Source organism: Vidua chalybeata, chromosome 2 (genome assembly GCF_026979565.1).
Source record: "Vidua chalybeata isolate OUT-0048 chromosome 2, bVidCha1 merged haplotype, whole genome shotgun sequence".
Taxonomy (NCBI): domain Eukaryota; kingdom Metazoa; phylum Chordata; class Aves; order Passeriformes; family Viduidae; genus Vidua; species Vidua chalybeata.
In genome coordinates, this window is record NC_071531.1 from 10,508,951 (window position 1) to 10,536,361 (window position 27,411).

At 35.1% G+C, this 27,411-nt stretch overlaps 1 protein-coding gene across 3 annotated transcripts in view; it reads left to right on the forward strand.

The window, feature by feature from the left end:
* Positions 1-27,411, forward strand: part of DMD (dystrophin) — a 567,421-nt gene that overhangs the window by 169,516 nt on the left and 370,494 nt on the right. For 2 of the 3 annotated variants that reach the window (XM_053931535.1, XM_053931545.1), the window contains exons 3-5: positions 10,232-10,407; positions 21,837-21,984; positions 23,965-24,114. In XM_053931535.1, the coding sequence (XP_053787510.1) occupies positions 10,232-10,407; positions 21,837-21,984; positions 23,965-24,114 (474 nt within the window). Of the gene's footprint in view, positions 1-10,231; positions 10,408-19,261; positions 19,330-21,836; positions 21,985-23,964; positions 24,115-27,411 lie in introns of those variants that run through there. The other variant, XM_053931553.1, reaches the window with a different exon arrangement.

The following is a 27,411-nucleotide window of genomic DNA, read 5'->3' on the forward strand; positions in this document are numbered from 1 at the left end:
AACTATCTGTTTTTAATTTAAAAGAAGAAAAATAAATTGGTTTAAATATGACAGAAAAAAAATAAGAATGGCATTCACATTGAGTTGGATTAAAATCGCTTATTTAGCTAAAAATATTGTGATATTAAGATAAATCCATCACTATTACTGATAAACATGGTATCAAATTAGGCCATATTCTATTCTGTGTAGAGGTAAATTAAAAAGTTTTTTGACTGAGTATTGTCTTCACATTTTGATGCTACATCAGTATGGAAATTAATATATTACAGTGGCATTCAGTGGTGTATGCTGCAAAATAAGTGTGTAGTTTTTTGGACTCAGAGTTGAATTTTATGTGTTTAACCTGAAGCATTATAGTTAGCATGCAGTAGCAGTAGAGTTTTTGCAGGAAAAAAATGTCTCTTTTTCTCCCTGCAGTATTTCTAAATCAGTTCTAAAATTAAATTAATATACTAAAAAGAAGAAACTGTGTAATGTGGGCTAGAAACAGAAAATAGACCTCTGGTCATGCACTTTACATCCAATAGCAAAATTACTTTCATCACTATTTTGTGTCACATTAGAAAGAGACAAGAAGTATTAACTTAAAGGGATATGGCTCATTTTAACAGTTACATCTCACTGGAAAAAAAGGAGAAAGTGATGTTTTTGTTTTTTTTTTTGATTATTATTAATTTGGTGAATATCTTTATTAAAAAAACAAGGATTTAGTACAATTACAAACTATCAGCATTTGAAGACAACACTGTTTATCTAAATAGTTTTTAAGATTTTTAAATTTTCAATGCTTCTAAGCCACAGAGTGTTTTTGTGGACACTAGTTGGCCAGCAAAGCTACTCTGTCACTCCCTTCCTCAGGTGGACAGGGGGAAGAAAATACAATGAAAGGCTCATGGGTCAAGATAAGTACAGTGAGAGATCACTCACCAGTTGCCATCATGGGCAAAACAGCCTCAGCTTCAGGAAATAATTGTATTACCAATTGAATCAGAGCAGGGCAATGAGAAGCAAACCCAAATCTTAAAACACCTTCTCCACCCCTCCCTCTTGCCTAGGCTTCTAAATCTCTAAATCTCCACCTCCAGTGATACAAGTGGATGGGGAATTGGGGCTCTGATTAGTGCATCACATGTTGTCTCTGCTGCTCCTTCCTCCGCAGATGGAGGACTTCTCACAGCCTTTCCCTGCCCAGGATGGGGACATTCCCACAGTGTGCAGCTCGGGAACAGATGGCTCCTGCATGGAGACACATGTGCTGCCAGCCAGCCTGCTCCAGCATGGGTTCCTGTCTCCATGGGCCACCGGTCCTGCCAGGACCCTGCTCCAGCACAGACTTCCCACCAGACCACAGCCTTTTTTGGGGCATCCCCCTGCTCTGGAGTGGGATCCTCCAAGGGCTGCAGGGGCACATCTGTTTCACCATGATCTGCACCATGGGCTGCAGGGAACCTCAGCTCTGGCACCTGGAGCAGCTCCTGCCCCTCCTTCTGCACTGACCTTGGTGTCTGCAGGGCTGTTTCCCTCACATATTCTCACTCCTCTTTCTCACTTCAATTACACAGGATTTCATTCCCCTTCTTAACCATATTAACCCAGAGGTTCTTCCAGTGATGGCTCAGCCTTGGCCAGCAGCAGGACCATCTTGGAGATGAACTCGAGATGAATTTGGAATTATATTTGACAACAGCACAGGCAGCAGTGGCAAGAATCTGGAATTACTGTAGCAACCTGAAGTGAGAAGTTACTAAGCCATAGTAGACTATTGATTTTTAAAGGCCAGCAGCATAGATTAAAGTATTTGTGTAGGTAAAATAATGAAATTTCCACTTTTATGGCTTGTCTTCTAAAGATGGTTTTCTCCCTTTCTAGAGACAAAAGGCACAGTCAAGGGATAAAGTCTGGAAGAGATTAAAACTTTCAAATACATCTGGAACTTCTGCTGATTTAGAAGCTTTTGGCAGAGTATAAGAAGTTATATATCTCCATTTATTTTGTTAAAATATACAGCTGTGGTGTAGCCAACTTTCTTTATCTCTACTATCAGTCATGGATAGTATAAAATACATCTGGGGAAATACTGGCCCACATGTCTTCCTAACTAAACAGCACCAAACTATAGTAAAAAAAAAAAAAAAAAAAAAAAAAAAAAAAAAAAAAAAGTAATACAGACAGCAGGATGGAATAGTAGTTTCCTAAGGCTCTCCAACAAAGCAATTTGCATACCAAATCAAGCAAAAATTTTATATGCTTTATAAGCTTTTTATATAAACTGTGGATTAAGCCACAAATAATTCTATTTATATTTTTTTTTCAAAGTGAGAATGAAATCTTCTTTTTTATTTTACAGTATTTATTGTATATTCAGAAAACAGGTCTGCAGTAATTTTCCTTTGGTTTCTCATGTACAGCTGATAAACAAAACCAGAAATACAGACAACATAAACCCATGTCTGCTTTATAGGGAGAATCTGCCCAGAGCCTACTCTCACCTCTTTCAAATGCTGTTCTTGAGCAGAGTTGGTAGTAATATTCAAGCCATTATAATTCCTATAATTCATGCTAAGAAGAAAACACTTTTCTTTAAATTATTGCCAACTCCTTAGCAAACATTGATTGACTTTTTCTCACTGTTTTTCACCTTTTCCATCTCCATCAGTTGTCCTGAATTTCCATTATTCATAATAATAATAACACAATAACCAAAATAATGCACACCAAGCAACAAACATTTCATAGGTGTTTGGAACAAAACAGTTAGGAAACATTGTATACTCTTTGTTGATTGTTTTAATCCCAATAAAGTGCCAGTAATGTGTCTCCAGATTAAATCACTGGGGTTTAACTGCCTAGAAAATTAATTTCTTCCTTATTTCTAATAGGGTATTGAACAGAGATACTTACTCTTAATGGGTAAATTCATTCTGGTAACCAAATACTAGCAAATTGTTTTGGGGATTGTTTTCCACCAGATGTTTCTACAGTTCTCTGATTTATATTGTTGCATCTGAGTAGACACTGTTATGTCAACATTATGCTTTTATGTGATCTAAAGCAGAAGATAAATTTATGTAAATGACTGAAGATTAGAACATAAATGTTGAATTTAGGACTACAGTTTTCTTAAAGTGGTGCATAGTACCTTTGAGTGCTTTTGGATCTGTACCTTACACTGCATGAAGGAGAGGCAATATATTTTTTTCTCTTAAATCATTTTGCGACCATTATTTTTTTCTGACAGAAATTAGCTTGTTTGTGGTATTTTTTCATGTTGCTGCAGGGCTTTTCCGTAACAATAAATTATTGTTAAGTACATTTGTCTACCACAAAGAAAAGAAAAGAGGAAAGTATTTCCAAGATTATTCATAGAATAGTTTCTGCTTAAGTTTATCAGTGAAATGCTATTTCTGACAAGTGGAAATGAGATTGCAGAAAGAGCCATGTGATATATGGTTTAATTAACTGAGAAATAACAAATAAAGCAAATTTATTGTGCCATTCAGGTACCCTCTTATGTACACTGGTAAGGCTTCTGATGAATCTTTAATTTGCATAATATGGGAAAAGAAATCAAACTTTAAAAGGATTTACTAAAAATCCTCATCTACTCAATTATTTTTCTTTTTTGTGTTTTAATTTCTATTAGGAATCTGTCTGAACAAAGAATTTATCTTTTTTTTCATATTGCTTAATCAGTTGTCATGAGCATTTTGAAAGCCATCAGGATAAAAGGTGGCAATTAGAAATGTGATGATGTAATGTATTTGAAATTGCTTGGTGAATTCTTTAATCAATTCTATGAGTTACTTCTCTTTGTCTACAAAAAGTTTAATTCTGCTTTCTTGGGGAAAACCAGCATATACTGTAATTAACTCTTCATAATATTGGTGATGGTTGATTAAGCAAATGTGTATGATTACTATCACAATATAGATCTCGAATAGTTAACAAGCATCATTAAAAAAGATGAAAAAACTACAGATGCTTCAGTTAAAAAGGTTTGAAAACCCAAAGTGCCATAACTTTTTATATTAATATACTGCTTATCCAGTAGAGGCTGAAAACTAAGGGGAGGTAACTTACTTCTATGTCTCTGCCCCATTAAATTGTCTTAAACTAAGACACTTTTTTATATTTACATATTTTTTATGCAGTAGATAAATGTGTATGTTATAGGGTAGGATTTAACAAATTATGAGTTTTGGTAGTTTTATTTGTTCACGGCAAGTTAAGGCTACGGAAAGCAGTTGAAACAAAAAAGGAAGCATAGTCAGAGCTTTAAGAAGAGAATCAAATACCAGTAAGAAAATATTTTGGTGAGCATATTGTTCACCTTCATTTTATTATTTAGGTAAAATACCCTGAATCAACAGGGATACCTTCCTGCTTTTGAAACGTGTGTGTTACAACATGGTTCACAAAGCATCAACCTGGCCCAAGTAAAGGTATCTTTAGATATTCTAAACTGTTCTTTACTGGACTTTGATACATGAAAGTATGTCCAAAGTCCTTATGCACAGTTGTGTAGAAATCTGTGCAGTGTAACTCTTAGATGTCATTAATCTGAGCATCATTGTGGGTGCTGTTAATAACCTGACTTCAAAGCATATACTGCTTGTTCATATCCAGGAGAAAGTTCCTTTGGCTCCTTGAATGATGCAGTTTCTTAAAAATAAATGTATTGTGAAAAGAATATTAAAAGAAAAATAGTTGTATAACTTTGAAAGCAAACTTAAATGGGTAGAAGTCCAAAAGTGTAAGGATGGGAATTCCCAAAACACAAAGTATTTCTCTTTGCAGTGATTTGCAGGGATTTGCAGCAAGCTTGTGAATAGAACTAGCTCTAAGATCACCTGTAAATAATTTTTTGGTTAATATAAATCCACAGTCTTCAGATGTAGTTAGGAGAAGGCAATCCACAGGACTGATAAGCAGAGGGTTAAAAAAAAAAAAAAAGAAGAAGTAAAATGACAATGCATAATAGAATCCCTTAAAAATTCAAGTGAAAATAATAAAAGGAAAAGTAGCATGGGAAGGAAATTAGATGAGAGGGAAGACAGATGTATTTTATTGTTAGGTATTCCCTCAGAAAGGCTGAGGGAATTGGGATTATTCAGCCTGGAGAGCAGAAGGCTCCAGAATGCCCTTATTGTGGCCTTTCAGTACCTGAAGGGAACTTACAAAAGAGCTGGAGAGGGATTTTTTCCAACAGTATATAGTGACAGGACACTGAGGGGATGGCTTCAAGCTGAGAGTAGGTTGAGACTGGGTATTAGAAAGAAATTCTATACTGTGAGGGTGGTGAGGCACTGGAACAGGTTACCCAGAGAAGCTGTGGGTGCTCCATCCCTGGAAGATTTCAGGGCCAGGTTGGATGGGGCTTTGAGCAACCTGGTCTAGGGCAGGGTGTCACTACCCATGGCAAGGGGTTGGAACTGGAATCTTTAAAGTCACTTCCAGTCACCAGGCACTTAATTATATCCTTGTTCTTGCTTCCTTTTGAGGGATTCTGACCTTATATTTAGGGTATAAACTGAAAGCTCTTGCCAAGTTGGTACTAGGAATATCTGTAGATTTAGGGTCTCTCAGACCTGTAATTTTCTTAGGAAAGCATCACACAGTATAGTTGGAAAGTATTTCCTAAAGGAAAATGGTGTTACAAACAATTTCATCAACTCAGCCACAAGCAGCTGTGATTTGCTTAATAATTATCTTAAGATAATATCTTAAGGCTTTATTACAATATGATAATATTGATGCAGAAACCTGTGAGTGTTTGGAACTACTAATGAAATATTGTTCTACTATACTCTTGGGGACATTAGATGTAATGCTGTAAGTGTCATGTTAATTCCTTTGAGAATTTACCTTTCCACGTTTTCCTTTTTTTCATTTCCTTTTTTTCTTATATTGGATTCAACATATATCATAAATCAGAAGTTCTTGTGTTGTCATTAGGCAGTTATTTCTAGAAACTACAATTGAAAACTAAATTTAATACCAGTGGTGAACTAGGTCAGGGTTTTCAGGCTGATCGTGGGCAAGTCCCCTGCTATTGCAGAGACAGCTCTTTTGACTTTGGTGAATATTTTGCTCTATGCTTATCCCATATTTTTTTTTTCTGTTCCACTTGGAAATTTTCTGAAGGAGTGTGTATAATTCTTCATTTTATTTAAATCTAGGAAAATAAAAAGAAAATGTTTTAATCAAATATGCATCATATGAATGTTTTGTTATTATCCTAAATTAATTGAAATCATTATCAAAGTGTAAAATCCTCTGTAGGAGAAGTAGAAATCATTTAATAGACTGTTTCTGCAATTTCTAATTTGAGAGATTATTTAAACCTTAATTTAATGGTTGGCCGTTTCCTGCTTATACTTGGGAATCACAAGAAAGAAAAATTAAAGTGATCAGTATTTCTAATAGCTTCTGCTTCTCTTAGTAGCTTAAAATGCAACATGTTTTAAACAAATAATGCATAAAAGTATCTTACTCAAAATTGTGATTAGTTCTGTGTGTGGGAATGTAGAATCATGGAGCATTTTGGGTTGGAAGGGACCTTTAATGATCATTTAGCCCAGTGTCCCTGCAATGAGCAGGGACATCTTCCCCTAAAGCAGGTCACTCAGAGCCCTGTCCAACCTGACCTTTAATGTTTCCAGAGACACATAAAAATACAATTTTTAATTAAATTTGTTGGCTCACTATGTTTGTAAAATGATAGAAACTGTGTAACTGCAAGTGTTAAGTATCTCCAGTGGCCTTCTGAGCAAGGTGGGAATCCAAAGGGCAGTGTGCCCTTTTGCTTTGTCATTTCTATATGAAGAGGTGGAAGTTCAAGTGGAGGTGCCTGAAACATTCACAGTCAATATTCCTTCTGGAGAACCATAAACCATAAGGCCATGGGAAGCAAAGTTGTGCAGGCTCCAAGCACTTTGCTGTCAGGCAGATGGGTGGTAAGGATGGAGGGGGATGTTAATAGGAAACTATAGCTGCTGGCCAACTTTGGATACTAATGTAAGTTGTGAAAAGCAACTTTGTGGTAATAACTCTGGAATGAGCATGTGAAAATGTGGCTTTGAATAAAACAGTTAAAAAACGTTTGTACTCTTCATAAAAAATACTTTTTAAAAATGTTAGTGCCTTCATGGGAGGCTGTGCTTTGTGAAGTATCTATTACCAACAAAAATCTTTTTTATGGCTGTGGAATCCAGGAGAACTTCATCAGCACATGTGTTTCTATTTAATAATGTGAAAAGTGTTAAATGCTTAGAATACTTGAAAAAAAGACATCTCAGATTGAGTTCTTTATGGTGATCTGAAATGCAGATGGCCAGAAGGCTTCTCTCATGTTCTGGTGGGAGTTCACACTTCTCCTTCCCACACATCCTGTTCCCATTCCAGCATTAGGGATCTTAAGTTCTAAGACCATCCCTGCCATCGAGCCAGCTATTTTCTTTTTTGCTTTGTAAGTGAGGCCTATTACGTAATATGCCAGAGGATAAATGAGAAAATTCCTTTGTTGTACTTTGTGTCAATTGAAATAAGTTTGGAAATCATGTGCTAGTTGCTCTTTGGTGTTTGTGTATGCTGGGGGAGAGAGAAAACCTAATTTAACATGCTGTGAGTACAGGAAAAAGTCTCAGCATACTTGAATGAGCTTTCACTTAGCATTTCACTGTATAGTACTTTACTGACTGGTTGTTGTTTCTGTCATTTAGAGAAGTGGATTCATAAATAACAAGTAATTTCTACAAATTTTGCTTCTAAAACCTCCTGAGTTCTAGAAGTAGAATTTCCCTTCTCTGTTCTTGCTTTGGATCTCCTATTCCAAATGAATGGGCCTCTGCATATAAGTAGAAGTTTTGTTCTGAGTTGTTTTTTCAGTAAGTGGTATGGATCTTAACTTCACACAGATGTGTGCAGTAGCACAAAGGTCTCAAGTGCCTTGCTGGAAATAAGCCACTTACTCTAATATTTTTTTTCCTCAAACTATACATTGTTATGATTTACCTATGTAATGCTCCCTACTGTGCAATGCAAATGCTCAAGTGCTAAAATCAATGTGAAATACAGTGAATATGTGCAAAAACTAGGTACTTATTTTAAGCTGGGCATTACCAAAAGGGAAGTAGGTAGTGGATTTGCAAGAGCAGAAAATATCTGCATTTAGACAAACAGCCTAGCCATTGTTACTATTTTTTTCTAACAGTGAAATCATGTACCTGAAAATAATAGTCAAAAGTTGGGACAGGTATTATTGTATTAATGTGCATCACAGAAAGAAAAGAAGATCTTATATCTCAAAGTCAGAGGCTTTTATGTGTCTATTCTGGCTCTTAGAAAATCTTGTAATTTCTGCTACAAAGGTACCTTAAAAACCTCACACATTCCACAAGCAAAGCAAAGTGTGCTGGGACACTGTGGGGCAGCAGGGTGCTTGAGGCAATGTGACTGGACTGTCACGTAGCTTGTAAGGATCCTGCAGAAAAACGTTTCTCATCCTATGAAAACATAATAAAACAGGGTGCAGATTACTGCCACGTTATGCTCATCACAGCTACTTATTCTGAAACTGTGAGGCTTCAAAATAGTTTGGAAATAAAACCCCAACACATCAGCAGAACAGTTTTTACTGAGAGGAATCTAAGGAATAATTTAGGGATGGGGTTTGTGTGTCCTGTGACAACCTAAAAGAATTTGTGATAAAATAAAACAGAAAGTATAGTAAAAATAAGCTCAATCTCAGCAGTGTAAATCTCTGCTTCAGCTACAGCCCCTTGTCCAGTACTGTGGGCAAATACCACAGCAACCTGCTGACATTGACCCCTGTGCCCTAGGCTCTGCTGGTGTTGGTGTTCAAGCTGTCCCTGTAAAATTTGTGCAAAAGCTGAGACAGAGCATTCAACTGACTCAATGCAATTTAATGAATTAGTAGCTGGCAACTGAGTTTGATGATGTTAGGACAAGTAAACTTCCAGAGTGGTTCGGTTTGTGAACTTCAATTATAACCTCATGACCAAAGATATATATTAAAAAAAGCATTAGTAGTAGTTATGTTCATCTTTTACACTCCTGGAAAGTTGTATCCTGCCAGTTTTTATTGTTTCATGGACAAATTTTATTTAATGTTAATATGCAGGTTTTCTGACTTGCTCTGCAATTTATGCTATGCATTTAGAAAGCAAACATATAATTTTGTTCTGGAGTATGATATACTGAAGTATTTGGTTTCCTCCAGAAAAACTAGATTCAGCATTTTCCTTGAAAGCCTTTGTACGTAGATAGGATTCTGACACACTTCCTGGGGTTGTGAAAATCTGTCATAAGTATGAATATCACAGTGTAGACTGTTGATGTTATTTCAGTTCCTGCTTATTTTAGCAGTAAACTGTTGAAATTTATTTTACACTTTGTTGTTTATATATTCTGAGGAATTCAAGGGAAAATACTCATGCTCTACTGATGACTAAAAATATGAAAATATTGATTATTTATAAATATGAACCTGATTCAACAGGCATACAGTGTTACAGTCTAAGCTACAGATTCCAAATTATGTTGGTTTTGAACATGAAGTAAGGTAGGTACAGGAATTCTGCAAGAAAAATTATTTTATTTTATCATAAAAGATGCAGAAAAATGTATCCCAATGCATTTAGTAAAACTTGAGAATGGCCCATATTGGTTATCTTTTAATAGTTTTTAATTCTGTGTGTAAGTAGAAACATTGTAATACTTTTTCTTAGAAGTATAATTCCCCCTAGTGCTGTTCAAAAAAAAAAAAAAAAAAAAAAAAAGAACCTAACCAACCAAGAAACACCAAACTCCAAACCAAACCTAAAAAACAACAGCAACAGCAACTTAGCACATTTTGTAGTTTAAATCTTACAATGCTTTGTAGACTCTTAAATGTGATATATACCTTTGGGTGTGTAGAAGTACATTTGTTCACAACTGTTATTTATTAATTGATGTGCAGAGTATTACTGTAATGCTCTCTAGTAGACAGCAATACTGGAGGGGGTAAAAGGCTGCAGAGAAGTACTGAAAGGTACTTGCTGCAAAATAATAAGTTGTCCTTATGTCTATTCATCTTGGATTTTTTATTTGGAATTCAGAGAAGAGCAAAAACTTTCACCTCTTTCCATCTTTCCAGTATGTGATGAAGCATTTTTTTCATACTTAACTTCCTTATGAAGATGTGAATGTGTTGGGTATTTTGCAGGAACTTCAGGATGGCATTGGGCAGCAGCAAACTGCTGTCAAAACATTGAATGCAACTGGTGAAGAGATTATTGAGCAGTCATCAAAAGCAGATGCCAAGGTGCTGAAGGAACAACTGGAAAGTTTGAATAACCGGTGGAAGGAGATCTGCAGACAGCTGGTAGAGAAAAAAAAGAGGTAGGTTAAAAGAGAGTAAAAATATTGTGGAATTATTTTTAGTTATTTTAGATTTGATTCTGGCTTGAAATTTCAAAGGACCTCCCAACATCTAGAGTTTTCAAGTATAAAAGGAATTATCAGCAATTAAGTTTTATGTCCTATAAATTTTTCATACACTATAATTTGTTTAATTATTTTCTACCTATTCCTGTCAGTGACTACCACTCCCTTCTAGATCCCATATTTTTATCTTTTAACTCCTAATGTTTAAAAGAACCAAACAAACATCCATAACTGCTCAATTTTAAGTAAAACAGTACAGAATTTACAACTGGTTTACAATCTTTCTTTTGATTGCTGTCATTAAAATACATCTCTGTAATACTAATAATACCTTGGTTGATTTAAAAAGGTTATCCTAATCTATTTCATGTATCAAAATCAATGCCATTAACATCTACATTTCATAGGCTGGATTTTAAAAAATGCATTTATCAATTTAATGTTATTTATGATAACTTTTAGATAATTTTGTTTTTCTCATGCAGGCACAGAAAGCAAGAGTGTTTGAGTCACAGATAATACAAAAATAGTTTTAAACTTTTAAAAAGAGAATTTCCAATGTAAAAAAAAAAACCTGTTGCTGTTAAGATAGGTTTTATTAAAGACCATGTTCTTAACCTAGATGCTAGGCCTAACTGGGTATGCCATTTAGCTTTAAAATACAGTAGAAAATACAGGTAGACCTTTCTTCATGCATGTCTCTTTTTTAAATCCCAGAATATTCCGTATAGAGATATATTAATCAGTGCTGGTGATGTACAAGAAGAACTGGTAGTGTGCAACAAGTTTTTTTACTTCTGATGTGTCACGTATCATTTTTCTGTTCAGAGCCACTGGGGCAAAAAGCTGTGAAAATGTTTACTAGCATCAAAAAGGGAGTGTCCTGAAGGGTTATTACTGAGCCTAATCATGATTAAAGTTTCACTTGGAACATGTCAGTTGTTGGAACAGGCTGCCCAAGGAAGTGATTGAGTCACCATAGAATCACAGAATGGTTGAGGTTGAAAGGGAATTTAAAGTTCATTGAGCTCCAACCCCCTGGCATAGTCAGTGAAACCTCTACTACATCAGGTTTTTCAGAGCCTCATCCAGCCTGACTTTGAAAACTTCCAGTGATTTGAACTCCACAATCTCTCTGGACCACCGGTATCAGTGCCTCACAACCCAGAAGCAAATAATTTCTTCTTAATATCTAATCTAAACACTCTTTTATCTTAAGGCAATTCTCCTTTGTCCTATCACTACATGCCCCTGTGAAAAGTCCCTTTTCAGCCTTCCTGTAGTTCCCCTTTAGGTACTGAAAAGTGCTAGAAGGTTTCCCAGTGGTATTTAGAAGACATGTAGATGTGTCACTTAGGGATGTCACTTAGGGATGTGGAAACAATTATTTCCAGGTTTTGATGGTACTGTTATTTGTTACACAAGGTAGTCCTTGGCCTTTATTTATCACATAAAAAGCTGTTCTTTTGAACATTGGAAACCCATCTGTGTTTCCAAGCATTAACTTGTTATGTAAGTGCAAACACTTATAAAATAATAACACATCATTTTAGCCCTGTAGTCTGCTTTGGCAACACAGAAGAAAGAGATTGGTGGTTGAGCATTGTCTGAGGATATAAAATATATTCCTGTTCTGGTTAAGATTGTTATTGTTCGTCCCTTCATATATCGGTAGAAATGTCTAACTGAATGTTCTTTTGGCTCCGTGCAGTGTTAGAATATTACATGGAATTTTTTGGCACATTCTACATTTTAAGGAAGCCTAGGATTTGTTAAGTGGGAATAATCCAGTTATGTTCCCTAGATGAAGGTTCTTAAATAAACACTTGCACATATATTCCTCCTTTTGTTCTGTTTAGTATGTTGACCAATTGGTTTGTTTTCCTCTAGAATGACAGCTTGTGTAACTTAGAGGAAAATGATTGCAGACACCTCAGTTAGTGAACTTTGCATGAATAATAGCATTGCACCAGGAGGAATAGAGGTAGTGTTGTGTTACCCTGATAGAAATGTTCCTGGTGTACCTTAATGAGACTCGTGCATCAGAATGCTTTTATTCACTTCCCAGTCTTCTTGGCTGTGTCAGAGCCAGGGAATGCTTTTTGCTCCCTGGTCTTAGAAACACATCCTACCCTAACTTCTGCCACCACACGTGTGGTGTTTTGTTTCGTTTTTTTCTTTTTACTCTTCTAGAGTGGATTTTCAAAGGAAAGAAACCTAGCTGACAGGAAAAAAAATGGTGTGTTCTAAGTAGGTCGCAATAATTGATGAACCTGGGCATGAAAAGACCATAGGCTTATCAGCTGCACAGTCTTTATATAGCCATGGTGTCATGGGATTTGCATAACTCTTAGGCTTTAACATCTTTTAGTTTTTCATTATTTGTCCTAATTTGGCTTTGAGTAAAGTCAGATTGTCTCTTTTTAAGACTTGAAACCCATGTCACCCAAAATGTTTTAATTTATCCTTAAGATCAAGCATGAGGCAAACAAAAGTTGATGGAAGTGGCCTCTACATACAGTCCATAGTCATGGCATTGCCCAACGCATGTGTTTTAAAACCATATTGAATGAAGGTGATGCTGAAGGGAGAGCAGACCTGGTATAATGCACTTTCATATAATAATTACAAAGAAAAATAAAATAGATATTAACATTTAGAACCTTCTGCAAATCAGAAAACTAACTCTAAACTTTTAATAGGCTTCAAGTTTTATTTTTTGTGGTTAATTCATTATGCTCTGCTTTAAAGTTAATTCTCAGTAGCTCAAAGTAGTGATCAATTGAAATTTTGTTTCCTATTACACTATTTTTTTGCTCAGTAGATCTCAAGATAAAGTGGCAAGAAATTAGCAATTGAATGGATTCCAGAAATGAAATCTGTTCATGATTTCAGATTCAAGTGTAATGCTGCTAAGCATTATTTGGCAAGGAAACTTTATATATTGTAAGCTCTGTTTTGTGCTATTTGCTTACCCAAATGAAAGAAATTGATTTTGATAATCCTGCACAGTTTTACATGAAGCTTTGAACTTTTATGTAGAGCATTGGCAGTCCATTCTAGATGTATTCTTCAAGCTGATTTCAAAGATCAGATGGGGCTGAGGGGAGGAAGCAATTACAGGAGTAACAGAAAGTGATACAGATATTTTTAGAAGGTGCATGAATGTGAGAAATTTGTTGGAGACATGAGGTGTATGGTGACATTTCCAAGAATGCTGATGACATTATGCTTCAGGTAGTCAAAGGCTGAGTTGATAGTGGGAACTCCAAAACTGAGCAGATGGGCAACAAGTGGCAGATGATCTTGATCAGAGACAAATGTGAGGCAAGGAATATTTCAGACAAACAGGCTATCCCATACTTAAAAGATGCTGAACTTGTGATAACTCCAGAAAGCAATCCCAACCTCATTGCTGAAAGTGTTTACAGGCACAAGATGGGCTGGCAGAAAAAGAAAAAGCCGTATTGTTTTAGGCTGCATCAGAAGGGCATTACAAACAAAAAAATATGCTGTTTGATGATATCAGATGTTGTTGTGTACTCATGTTGGTTACTGTGTGCAGATCTCTGTGCATGTCTAAGGATATAAAAGGCACACAGAAAGTATTCATGGGGGAGGCAGATGAAATGAGCCAAGGTTTGGAGTGGCTGCGCTTTGAGGGGTGACTAAGAAGGTAGGGATCTTCAGTCTGGAGAGAAATCTCAGGAGGGTGAAGTTTACAAAGTTGAACTGATGGGTAAATTGAAAGTGCAACAAAATGTTATTGATCTAATTCCTCAGTACCTAGAAGGGAAGATTGCTTGCTGGAAATGTAAGAGACAGTAAAATGGATTTAAGATTTACATTATGGTTTCTGAATGTCTGAGATGTGCTGGCCACAGAAGGTTATGGAGGAAAATATCATGACTCAACCCTATAGAATTCTTAACCTAGTGTCTGTGGATCCTGGGAGAGTATGAGGTGAATGGAATAAAGAAAATGGATGGTCTTCTGTGTTCCCCTTAACCACCATCTCCTGTTCCCAATGCTGATGGCTCTCTGTTGGGCTTTTCTGAAACACTCAGGTATTTTTCATGTTCTGGTGCATTGATTATATTTTGGGGAGGAGAGGACAAATTCTCCAAAATTACTTTGTCAGTTTTCCTGAGGTTAAATGGTCTATGATTTATTTGTAATACTATCACTGCATTGATAAATACCCTGTAAATTCAAAATATTTCCTGTAACCACCATGAACCCCATGGTTTCAAGCTGACTTGAAAAGGGAAGATTAAACAGGATATAATTCAAAGAGTTTCACCATGATAATTCATTATATAATTAATTTAATAAATAATTTGGAACAAATAATAAACTACCTGAATAATAAGAACTGTAAACCATGTCATAACCATATTCTGTATATTGCTGAAACTGATCATAGGTTCACTAGATGCTAATATTAATCTCAGTGATAGACTGGCAGTTTTAATGAATAAGAATTATTTGGACTGCAAAAGGTCAACTTAATTAAAAACAGACAAGAAAACAAACTAAATCTCAAAACAATTTGAGGAACTTGTACTGCTCTTTAGTAAAAAGGAGCTGGTTTTCAGTTTTAAAAGGTCAAATGCTGATCCCAGGCAAAGCACAGACTTAAAATTGACTTTGAATCTCCTTTCTTTGGAACCGAAGATCAAGAGGTTATGCTTGAGTTATGTTTGTGTAGGATGTTATCTTCCACTTGCCTTTATCTAAGAGTTTCAAAGCTGTAGAAGTTTGAATTCAGTGTTTAAAGTTTCTGTATCTTGCAGTCTAATCCATCCCACTAAGAATTAGATGAGAATGTAATTTTAGCACATCTAGTCATTTTATCTTACTGAAAACTTTGAAACAGACCAGGCAGCTGAATGAAGTGGAACTTGATTGAAAGTCTGATACACTGGTTGTTAGCAAATTGGGAATTAAATTGAATTTTTATTAACATTTTGCTACAAAAGACATGTTTTTGAAAAGTTGGAGTTTGTACTCTAGTACAATGTGATTCTGAAATGGAAACTTTGGAGACCACAGGAAGTCACAAAGGCCCTTTGAATAGATGCTACTAAGCCCAGACAAAAGAGGGAAAATACAAAGTGTCTGTGTCTCCCTCTTCATACTCCAGCAATCATTTTGAATACTGAATCTTCTAAACTGCACCAACAGAAGTTTCCTCTGCCTTTTCATCCCCTGAGACGCATCAGGCCACACCACACTGTGTCTGCTCTGAGACATGCCACTGGGAAATCTGAGTTTTGGATGATTTAGGGATGTGGTGGCTTGCCATTAGGGCCATAGGGTGCAGCAAGCCCCAGGGCTGTGGCTGCAGCTTGGTGCTGCTCTTTCTGGAACACAGCCAGGCAGGAATAGCCGAGGAGGAGAGGCAGCATCTCACATAGGAGCTGGAGAAGGGGATGGCTCATAAATGAGGCTCTGAAAAGACTTATAACAGTAATGGTGGTTGGTCATTTATTTTTCACTTTTGCTAAAACTTTCTTGTGTAATTTTTGAAAACAGATGCCCAGGAAATATATTCCTTCAATGTTTCAGAAATAATCAGTTTGGGGTTTTTTATTCATCACGATCTGACATTTGTTAAAATTGGGTTCAGTTGAATGGAAGAGCATTTTTCATTATTTTAGCTGCAAATACATTTACACTTTTAATGAGTTTGAACCTGCAGACTGCCTGTTCAGATCTCTACCCAAGCGAATTTGAAGTAATTATGGAAAGAATGACAGAACAAAGGCTGTTTACCAGAAGACATCCAAGTACTTTCCTGAAAGCAAAAACACAAGTTTTCTATTCTAAGTAAAAATTAATTGTTATATAGTAAATATAATTTTTAATATTTTTATACAACATCTTGGCTAGGATATTCTTTTTCTTCCATAACACACTAGCTGGAAACGACTGTTTTCCTTTTCTTGAACACTCAGCATATTGAAGGCTGTGATTAGCTTCTAGTTGCAATTTAAAAACTGGTTTAGGATGAAGATATTTTATGACAGCCATGTCAATAAATATATTTATTCTTTCCAGCACGTAATTAGCTACATATTGAATTTTTCTGAATTTTCTTTTTTTGACTCTTCAGATTTTATATAGTGAATCACTAACAAAGGATTACTGGCATAAATTTGTATTGTGTTTACAGGACAGGTTAACTAAACTTCTTACTGTTTAGTATTTACATTTAAATACATTTTCTAAAGTTTATGTGCTATTTTAATTTCACTTATTTAAAGTTCCTTACCCTAATGAAGCATATTTATCCATTCTTTAGAGAAATAATGAAAATTAATTTTTTTCAGTAAATATTGTCTCTAAATTTTTGTTACCATTTTGGTGGTCTTTTATTCTCATTAGCAGCTACTAAACAGATTCATTCCTAATTTTAGAAACACAATAAATATAGAATTGACACCTGAATGTTAAAGCGCGAAAAGGTACCAAAATATTATTGTACTTACAGATGGGAATATGAGTCACAAGCGCAGATCTGCCCTACTCTTATGATTGTATATTTTATTTCTATAGCTGACACCTCCCAAATAAATCCAACATCACTCGTATGCAGTTACAAACTCTAAACATCTGATGTTTAGAGTGTTTCTGTAACTATTTATGGGTTGCTATGGTATTGCTATCACATTGTTGACTATGGAGAAAATACTTGAGCTGCAATATGTATTTCACATGGTTTCTTTACACTGAACATGAAAATACAAGTTTACTGATATAGACCATGAATGTTTATGTAATAGTTAACAAATATAACTAAGGATTAATGATAGCTTGGAAAAAAAAAATCTTTTGATAGTCTTTTGTGGACTAACATAAGAATTTGTTATTGATTCAGTTTGATAACGATAGGAAAACTAATCCCTAAATCTATCAATTATCATATATACAAAATGCAATTAGGAAAAATAATTAATTTACTACTTAGTATTAAAAACTGAATATTGATAAATTTGCTTCCAGAAGTATAACATATGTAAGATTCCTATGAAAAGATGTGCATTCAGAGTAGTTGATGAAGGGACCCTATGAATTTAGAAATACAAACAGAAGCCTGCTGTTTTACTATGGAAAATACAAAGTAATGTGCCTAAAAATAGCAGTTGTGTAGAAGGTGAAAAGTTGTGTATGAAATTCTGTGCTTCTCTACTATAATTTGAGAATTTTCCATCAGTCAAAATGGATTATATTTCAGGGTTAATGAAATATTTTGCCAACAGAGAAGGAGCTTAAAAGCTTTTTTGGGAATTTAGGTTGGTTTGTAAGAATACAGCAGTAGTATATAACAGCTTGAAGACCTGTGCTGGAGATGGATCTGCCTGGCTCCATAGGGCCAGCTGCTGGAATTATATCTTATTTCTCAGTCACCTGCTTCTCCAGCAAGTCATAGCCCAACTGCTTTCTCTTGCTCTGTCATTGTCTGAGTCAACTGGTGGCTCATGTTCCTTACTCCAATTTGTTTAGGCTTGGATTTGAAAGCCCATACTCCCTAAGTAACAACTAAGTGTTAATTTTTCATTGCCACCATGAATTTAAACACCTAGAAATTACATGTGTCTGTTGTTCCAAAGGTAATTATGGTAATAGAAATCAGTTTGTTCAAAAGGTGTGAGCAGTCATTGAGTTAAAACTTTTAATTTGATTAACTGGCTCAGCTAACACAGAGCACTTTGTTTTAGTGTCTTGTATAATATGACACTTGTCTTGGAGGATGTTATTTATAATAGAAGTGACATTCTAGCAGGTCAAGAAGAGATGGTAAAGTAAATTATAAGGTACACCTGCATGTCCTATTAATTGCAGTGAACCTTTAAATTCCTTTACTGCATGTTGTTCCTGATTAGAATAAAGAAGTAGACCTATGGATTTTTTTTTCTGAACTCTGAAACACTTCTGTGAATGTAAACACACAGAAAGACAAACACACACATATATATGAAATATATATATATATATATTTATATAAAATATATTATACATGTATATATCTGCATAAAACATCTCTGAAAGAATTCCTGGAAAGTCAAAAACATCCTTATCCTACTGATCAGTATTTAAATTAGTCATCAAAGTAAAAAATTCTTTCCTTCACAACTAGGAAAACTTTTAATGTTTTAAGAGTTGCAGCTCAATTCATAAGGGTGATAAAACCGACAGTATACTTAAGATGAAAAAGGAATCTTGCCAATTGCTATCTCTTCTAGGAGACAGGAAATCTTTTTGATTTCTCATTCAAAATACTATGCAGCTCAATAATTTTGCTCTCGGGTGTATTGAGTTGAATGTTATGCCTTTTCTGTGCCAGAATTAACGTATTTAAACTTGGATCTTTCTCAGGTTTATCCTCAGGGTACCATCACATAATGCCTCCACTGAACTATGCACTTCACAAATAAGTTGAAGTGAGAGGAAACCAGAAAAATGAAAGCTGTTGCTGAGAGCTTGGGTTCTGGAGTACCTGGTCAGGTTGAGAGACAGAGGTTTTGTTATGTGGTTTACAGTCTAACACTGGAAGCCTGATTCCCAGATTTCCATAACTGGAGCAGGGAGGAATACTGCCTCAGAAAGATTTTAAGTTGTGCTTCTTCTTTCAGGACTACAAGAAATTAGTTTTTATAGTTGCAGTGCTATGGATCTCAGCATAGATTAACATCTGACTCATTTTCACAGAAACAAATGTTTTGATTAGCTGGTTTTAGATGACCTATTTTGGCTTGAGAAGAGGATATGACCTCTCAGGTCAAGAACATGAACACTTCTCAGTGAAGAACAGTGCAATAGCTGTGATGCTGTAAAGTTGGTTCTTTTTTGCATGACCTGTGCAACCGAAAGGTAAATCTGTACATATTGGAAGGGTCCAGAATTTCTGTCTGCATAACAGCACTCCATAAGAGATCCAGAGTTGTAATAAATAGATACATTAGTACAAGAAATACTCCTATATCTAGGAGCATCAGCATTTTCTGTTGATATCAGTCGGATTTGTAGAAATTCTGGGCAAATGGCAGTTCATGAAAATACTAATTCATGATTCTATTAGAAAATCTAAGACAAAACCAAGTAAATAGGGCTGTTAATTATTTTGCTGTTTATGGTGTTTATTTTCTCATGTATTTGTATAAATGCGTGTATATATGGGTATAACCATAATTTATACATAAGTGCAAATAGTTTTTGGAGAATTTTATTGTTCTCACAGTAAATATAATCTCTTACTTTTTCCTCTAAAGAACAGTTTGGCACCAGTGGCTTATGTTTGTTTAATCTGTAGGCAGATACTCCAGAGTAATTTGTTTCTGAGCTTAAAAAAAAAAAAAACCACTGGTGTTGGGCTCATATGTCTAGTAAATATTAAGATATACTGCTTTAAGAACAAAACCAAATAAATCTGCTGATTTAGAATCCATTCTAGATCTAAACCAGGAACTTCATCTAAAGCTATATTGAGATCTTGTTCAGAGCAGCACAAATTTGCCAAACATTTCAATTGATATATAAATTACAACCAGCATTTTCATACTCTAAGCATAGTTATGAATACTGAATTTTATGTGTTGAAAATATACTTTGTCTTTGGTAAAGGAGGCTGAGGGGAGATCTTATCACTCTCTACAACTCCCTAAAATAGTGCTACAGTGAGGTTAGGGCTGGTCCCTTCCCCCCAGAGACAAAGGATAGGACAACAGAGAATGACATCAAGTTGGGCCAAGGGAGGTTTAGGTCAGATATTGTTACAACCCACTCCTAAAAGCAGGGTAACTAAGGTTCTTGTTAGTAGTAGATCCCTTCAGGCAGATTGGAGAGAAACAACAACACTCAATGACCAATTATCTGTGTGTACATGGCAGGTTTATTATAGAACAATTTGATTACAGTGGGAAGGAGGTTTGTAGCCATTTTGCTTATTATCTATAGAAATGAAACAATATTGAAGTGTAAAGATATCACTTAAGAAAATGTATAAGGCAAAGAAAGGAAAAGAAAGGATAAGAGTAGATAGTGAAGAGGAAAGAAAAAAAATGCCCATTGGTGGATCAGGTGACAAGATTTGGTTGTTGCGATTTAGATGCTCATTGGTCAAAGTGATGATCTCAGTCTTGCTCCATTGGGGGTGAGGGAAGCCTGCATAACATAAAGTTCAATATTTTCATGTTCAGGTGGGAATGCCCAGGTACCTCCCCTGGGGAGGGGAGAGTTAAACAGTCTCTGCTGCAACACTGTGGATCATGCACTGTCCTCTGGTGGAAGGCTCCAGAAATGAGTCTGAGAGCATTTTGGGTATTTTTGGTTGTTTATGGCATCTTATAAAACAGGACAGCTGCCTGTCATTCCAGTGCAGTTTGGCCAGTTATGCCCCATCAGAAGGGATGAATATCTTCAGGCCTTTATGTGAGTGTGAATGTCCCGATACTACACGAACCAGTTGCGTATCAGGGGAAATTGGCATAATAAAAATATTATCCCACTTTGCAGGATCTGCTTTTCATTGTTTAATTTTGATAAGTATTTAATCTTTCATCTTTCCACAAGGTAATTCTCAGTGTGTCAATAAGTTTGGTGGAAAAATTGCAAGTATTTTTATATAAATAATTTTTCTCCTTTAGAAGGGCCCACTCTTAAGAGTTAATCCCAGCATTCACATTCTATCAATGCTCTTCTCTCCTGATCTTGAAATTTTTTTGCCTGCATCTCTTGATAACTTCAGAAGCTTTTGCGCAAAAGTTTACATCTCAGTATATTTATATAATAATAGTGAAAATGAGCAGATGAGTTGTAGATGGAGACAAATGAAGAGTAGGCATCTAAAGTTAGGTGTTGTGAATCCCATCTTATTCCTGCTTATTGTCTGCAAACCTTACCTACTTTTTGTGAATCTTAACACCAAACTATATGGCACAGTTACTGAAATATGTTGTTTAATATGTCCAAATGAGTCTGTGTCAAGTTTTACAAGTTCAGTTTGGTAACACTTAATGCTAGAAATTTTTGTTGTTGACACTGGGTTTCCCTGCTGTTACTTCAAACAGAATTTTAGTCTGAATAATTAGCTGCTTTATTTCTAGTGTGCATGTTTGCTACCTGCCATATGTAATTTGGAAGCTGGATTTAGTGGTGTTGTAAATTGCACGTTGATCTTTTCTTTTAGAATACGTTTAATGCCATGTTAAAAGGGCGTTGGTGATTGTCTGATATTTTTGATATGAAGAAATCTGTGGCCCACTTATAAAAATAATTAGTATAAATTCTAAGAATTAGTTATCTGTCATCCTTCAGTATGGATACATGCTTCAATATAAAAATAAATTCATAGAAACATTAATTTCACATTTTTATTGCAGGATAGAGGAAGAAAAGACTATCTTATCAGAATTTCAAGAGGATTTGAACAAGTTGATTTTATGGTTAGAGGAAGCAGACGACGTTATTTGTATTCCCCTTGAACAAGGGAATGAAGACCAGTTGAGAGACTGCCTGAGCAAAGTCAAGGTGTTGTAAGCTCTATTCTTAATATTTTCTTACTTTATCAATTCTACATTGAAGAAAATTAAAAGCTATTTTCCAAAATGGATTCTGACATCAAACACAGCATCCATATAACTTTTTTAGACAAATAAAAGCTGGGAATTTCAAAACCCAGGTACAAATATATACTGATCATACTAAAACCAGAAGAGTAATGGAAAATCTACCAAAAGAAAAACATCCTGAAATTAATTAGGAAATTAATTGTTATCTTTTTCATCCTCATTTTTTAATTCAGAACATGACTGGTTTATATGTATAGCATTTCTCTATAGGTGTCTTGTTAACATTTGATAGCTTCTCACTTATTAAATGGTATTCAGTATTTCACAAGAGGATCCAGAACTGCATGCATAATTATAAATGTCAACTCATTAAAATATCACTGCAACATTTTCTAGACTAAACATATAGGTGACTTATTTTTTAGAATACTTAAAAAAACCCCATCAGAATATTAAATATTTGTTTATATGGGATGGAATATTTTCACAAATATGTTAGAGTTTGATTCTGCTGATAAATATATTCAACAGAAGTTTCTCTGTTTAGTTTTTTGAAATGTGTTCAGTAGAATAACTATTTTTAATTACTTATATAATAATAATAAATTAAACTGTAATTGGAAAATGTGTATTACTTATAAAATATATGCCTAAAGGTTTTCCTTTCCTCCCTTGAGGAGAAGGACGTAGCAATCCTTTCTGTAAATCCAAGATGAACAAATTCAGCTAGTGATGAATAGAGCATTAAAGAATCTGAAGAAAACTTGTCAGTTTGTTCTATCCTTCTCATGACAAATTAAAAAAAAAAAAAACAACCTAAAGGATTATATAGTAAAAATCTGTCTTCAAGTTTCTTTTTAGGTAAAATTAAGATGAATATTATTTCAGGAAATGGAGACTCAACCATGTGGTGAGTTTGTCCTTCTGTTTAGGAGAAGATGCCATTGAGTCTGGCAATTTGTGAAGCTCTTGTGTTGAAGATATCAGATCCAAAGCAAATAAATGCTTTTAAAGGGTGTTAGATGCATCTTATAGTTTGCAGAAATTATTAAGGGTTCAAAGACTAAATAGATTGTTCAGAAGCAGGAAGGCTCCACTCTTCACATACACAAATATTTCTTATATAGTATTCCTAAGGGATACATAATACAAATATAAGGTGTTAGCATCTCTTATTTGTGTTTTTACAGTCCACCTTTTTTTGGAGCTGCAAAAAAGGGAATATGTCCTAATGGAGCAAATAATAATGCATTACCTTGCAGCATGGCTCATTTAATACTTACCTGTTTTTATTAATAGTCAAGAACAAACAAGGAAAAACCCCAGAACAATTAAACCCTTGAAGCGACATTAACCTTACTTGATAAATTAAGTTACTTCGACAATATAAGTTTTCAATAATAGCATATGTGTTTGAGAACTGGTACATTTTGATGCTGCCTTGCTTTTCCTCTTGGCTTTCCTCTTTTTTTTTTTTAATTAATTTCTTTTTTTTGGGGGGAACATACATGAACATTCTTAAGACATTCAACTGGAGTGGAGGGCTTTTCACCACATACCAGCTGGGTGGCTGTTCACAGCCTGGAACATACTAAAACATTTCTCCAAAGGGCTTGCTCCATACCATATTACAAGATTATTAAAATTGATATACATGAAGCATTGAGTATCCAGGATCTAGGTCTGGAATTTATAATGTAATAGTGATTAATATCCTGAGGAAACCCTGCATTATGTCAGGTAGAACTCTCTTTAGACTTGATTGACCAATACAGTCTCTTTTGGGTTTTTTTTAGCCTTCTACATTCAGAAAGCAACAGTTATTTTGTCTTGAATTGAGTTTATACCTTTGGCTGATACTCAAATCAATAAGGGTCAAGATAAGAGAGCTGAAAATCCTACCACAGTTCATCTTAACTGCTGTATTTGTCTGTTCCAGTTAAGAGTTGGAGAGCTGCCGCCCCACAAGGGAATACTGAAACGATTAAATGAAACTGGAGGAATAGCACTTGGAAGTGCATCACTGAACCCAGACAAAAAACATAAGCTTGAGAGTACACTGAAGGAGGCTAACCATCGTTTGTTAAAGGTTAGACGTATTACTGATATAACTGTGATATAAAATTTTAATCTGCAGTGAATATTTGCATTATATGTTTTCTGGTATGTATAATTTTTCTCTGTATGAAGAGATGTTTGTGTGCATAATGAACCTGAGGAAGAAAAATGGTTACAATACATTGCTGTGAGAAACAGTGATAGCAAACCAAGACCATTAATGACTGGAGTGATGATGTTGCACTCAAATATACTCTCAAAATTACAGTTCTTCTACTTCAGGGTGGAATGCACAGCATCATTTTTGTAGCCTGTTGCTTTTGCTGGAACAGCAAATATTCCAGGCTTTGTGACTCAGGTGTGTGAGAGGCAAATGTTTGATCTTCTTTATGGAAACACTTCCCCAATCTCTCCTGTTCCCAATCCCAAGGCGAACACTGCAACCACTGTTTCACCTTCCACCACACTTCTCCCAGCCTTGAGCATTCACTTCTGTTTTTTTTGTGTAGCAAAGTACCAAATATTTTGCTTTCTGGGAAAGAAAGTGATACTGATAGAAAGAAGTAATGAAGGACTTTGTTCTGTTTTGTTGTGGAAATAGCATGTTTTTGTGTTGAAAAGTGGTGAAGATGAGCAGCAAATCTGGTAAGGAGAGGTAGATAATTTGAGTGTTTTCATGGTAGAAAGCCTTGTCCAGAGGACCACCACCCAAGGTATGGATTAGCCTGCTTGGAAGCAATCAAGATAGAATCAGTTGAAGGATTTCTGTTGAGACTGATTGTAAAGTCAGTCAGGGATATTAACCTGTGACGTCTGTTTGTTAAAGTTACCAGGATGCTGGGGCAAAAAGGAATAATTCACTGTATTTAGTTCTATGGGGGGAAAAAAAGTGAGAAAATAATCTTCTGAGTACCTTACTGAAAAGACATGGTAGAGTTTCTGGTCAAGAATAATACATCCTGGGTTTTCTGTTACCATTTCCATGAATACAGTTGAATTTCAAGCACAGGTCTGAGAAATAAAAAGGAGCTTGATGTGGTACTCTTACTAATTTCTTCCTAACAGAAGCAGTCTGGCAAAGTTCAGAATATTAGCTAATGACTCAGGCAAAAGTGGATAATAAATATTGATCACATTCACAAACTCCAGGTTGGACACATAAATCATTATTTCAGTGGTTGGACAGAAGTATCTTTTTCTCTATAAATGGGCTTCTGAAATCAATGCATATAGCAGAATTCAGAACACTTCAAGATCAAAACAATGGCTGAAGGAAGCATGTACATAGCTGAATTCAGGGTCTGTGTTAATACCTAAGCTGTGATTTTAAAAAGACAGCATTAGTTTTCAGGAAAAACTAATTAACTTTTAGTCAGATCACGTAAATATATTTTAAGAAAATCTGCAATTTGTCACTGAATGTAGCATTTTATTGATTATTCATATACCTAAAAACTTGGAATTTTCATTTTCTGCTGGCTGATGCAAAAATGTTTCAGGTCTCCTGTCACAGTCAGAGCAACCATGAATGTCGTTGAAAGTACTTAAGTCTGGGTGAAATATATGAGACAAAAACTACTGTTTAGTGAATCATTACAATTTACTGAATTTTTATAATTTTATGTTTCCTAGATCTAATGTGTGTGGCAAGAAAATTATTCTTGGAAATTCTTACATGAAAAATTTCATTTATTACTAAAAGAGTATAATTCAAGGAAAGTAATCTTCCATTTGAGATCATTACTTAACAACATATTTTTTATCTTTGTTATCTACCCATGGAGATGTATAAAACTGAGTTCTCATTGTCCCTTGGTCTCTGCACAGATGTAAAGAATCTGCAAAATGAGTGGTTTGGTTTTCTTCTGGGTTTTTGCCCATTTTTTAAAAAGAACAGAAATTGAATTTGAAAATTACAATACTCAAATCTCAAATACTCAACTACATCTTCTCTGAAGGTGCTCTCTTTCTCAGGTTTTCTGTTTTCTCTGTGATCTTGACAGATGTAGAAAACAAAACAAGACAAGAAGTTAGATGCTTATTTTGGGGTTCGGTAAGATTTTCCCAATGATACTGAAGGAAAAATAATTATTTTTTCATTTGCATATTTTTTGCTGTTATTCATGAATTGTGTAGGAAACCTCAATTATTTGTTTTGCATTCTGTCCTGAAAGTCTAGGATCTGAATTAAAACTAGAAGTCATGGAAAGAAACTCTGTGAGCCTGACAGAGGAACTTAATGCTCTCTTTGTTCAGTTGTAGATATGGATATGCAAGCACTGGAAAAGCCCCACAGATATTTACTCTGAGCCAAAGCTCACAGGATGGGCACTTTTATATCAGGCAAACTTCTTAGGTCACCTGAGGATGATTCTGTAGTCAGTGGTTTTGATGGGAATATATTTTTTGTTTTCCTCAAAGCACAGTAGACAAACATCATCACACAGAGATTTCTCTGGGGCTTTTCTGTCTCTCCATCCCCTCTTAAGAGTGTATCCTATACTTTAATCCTTTGTTTCAAATTGAAGGTTTTGTTTTCTGGCTAGAAATGAATATGTGACAATCTACTGTTTATGATTATCTCATTTTGCAGGATGATACTATTTCCAAGATATGAAACATACATGACAGTTACATAAATAATGTTAGATAGGTCTTTATCAGGCACTAGAGTAATTCTGCTTACTTCAGAGAAGTGGAAAAATTTATACCAGCTGAGATGGAGCCAAATATCTCCTAAAGTTATCACAAATTTTTGTTTTGCCTTGATCTGCCAAGCAGGGAAATAGGGGACAACACCTGTGAGTCTTAACCTTCAAGGTGACATATTTGAAATAAGTCATGTTCAAACCTTCTTTACAGTCACAGAAACTGTTGCCCTACAGCAATAGAAATAACCTAGAAAAGAAATTTTGTACGAAGGGAATTGCAGTCACATAAAAGTATCTTTTTTAGCTTTACTTCAGAATTGTCTTTGCTTTTGGGTGTTTGTATCACATGCTGATGACCTTGAGAGTAGACATGCAAAGAGTTTTTCTTCCTTTGGACAGTAATAATTTTAACAACACATTTCTTTATACAACTTTATTAAATAGTGATTCTAATAGGCTGTTACATAATATAGTATAGTTTTAGCAGAGAATGAAGATTAAATCTCACATTTGAAAGGCATAATTTTTAAATTCTATCCTGGTTTTACTTATTGTGCCCTCTCCTAAGCCAGTATTTCTTGTAAAAATGAAAATAGCACTATCTTTGTGAAGTCTTAATATTATGAAAAATGAAGTGTTTTATGACCATTTTTATGCTTTCACATCAAGAATTTTTC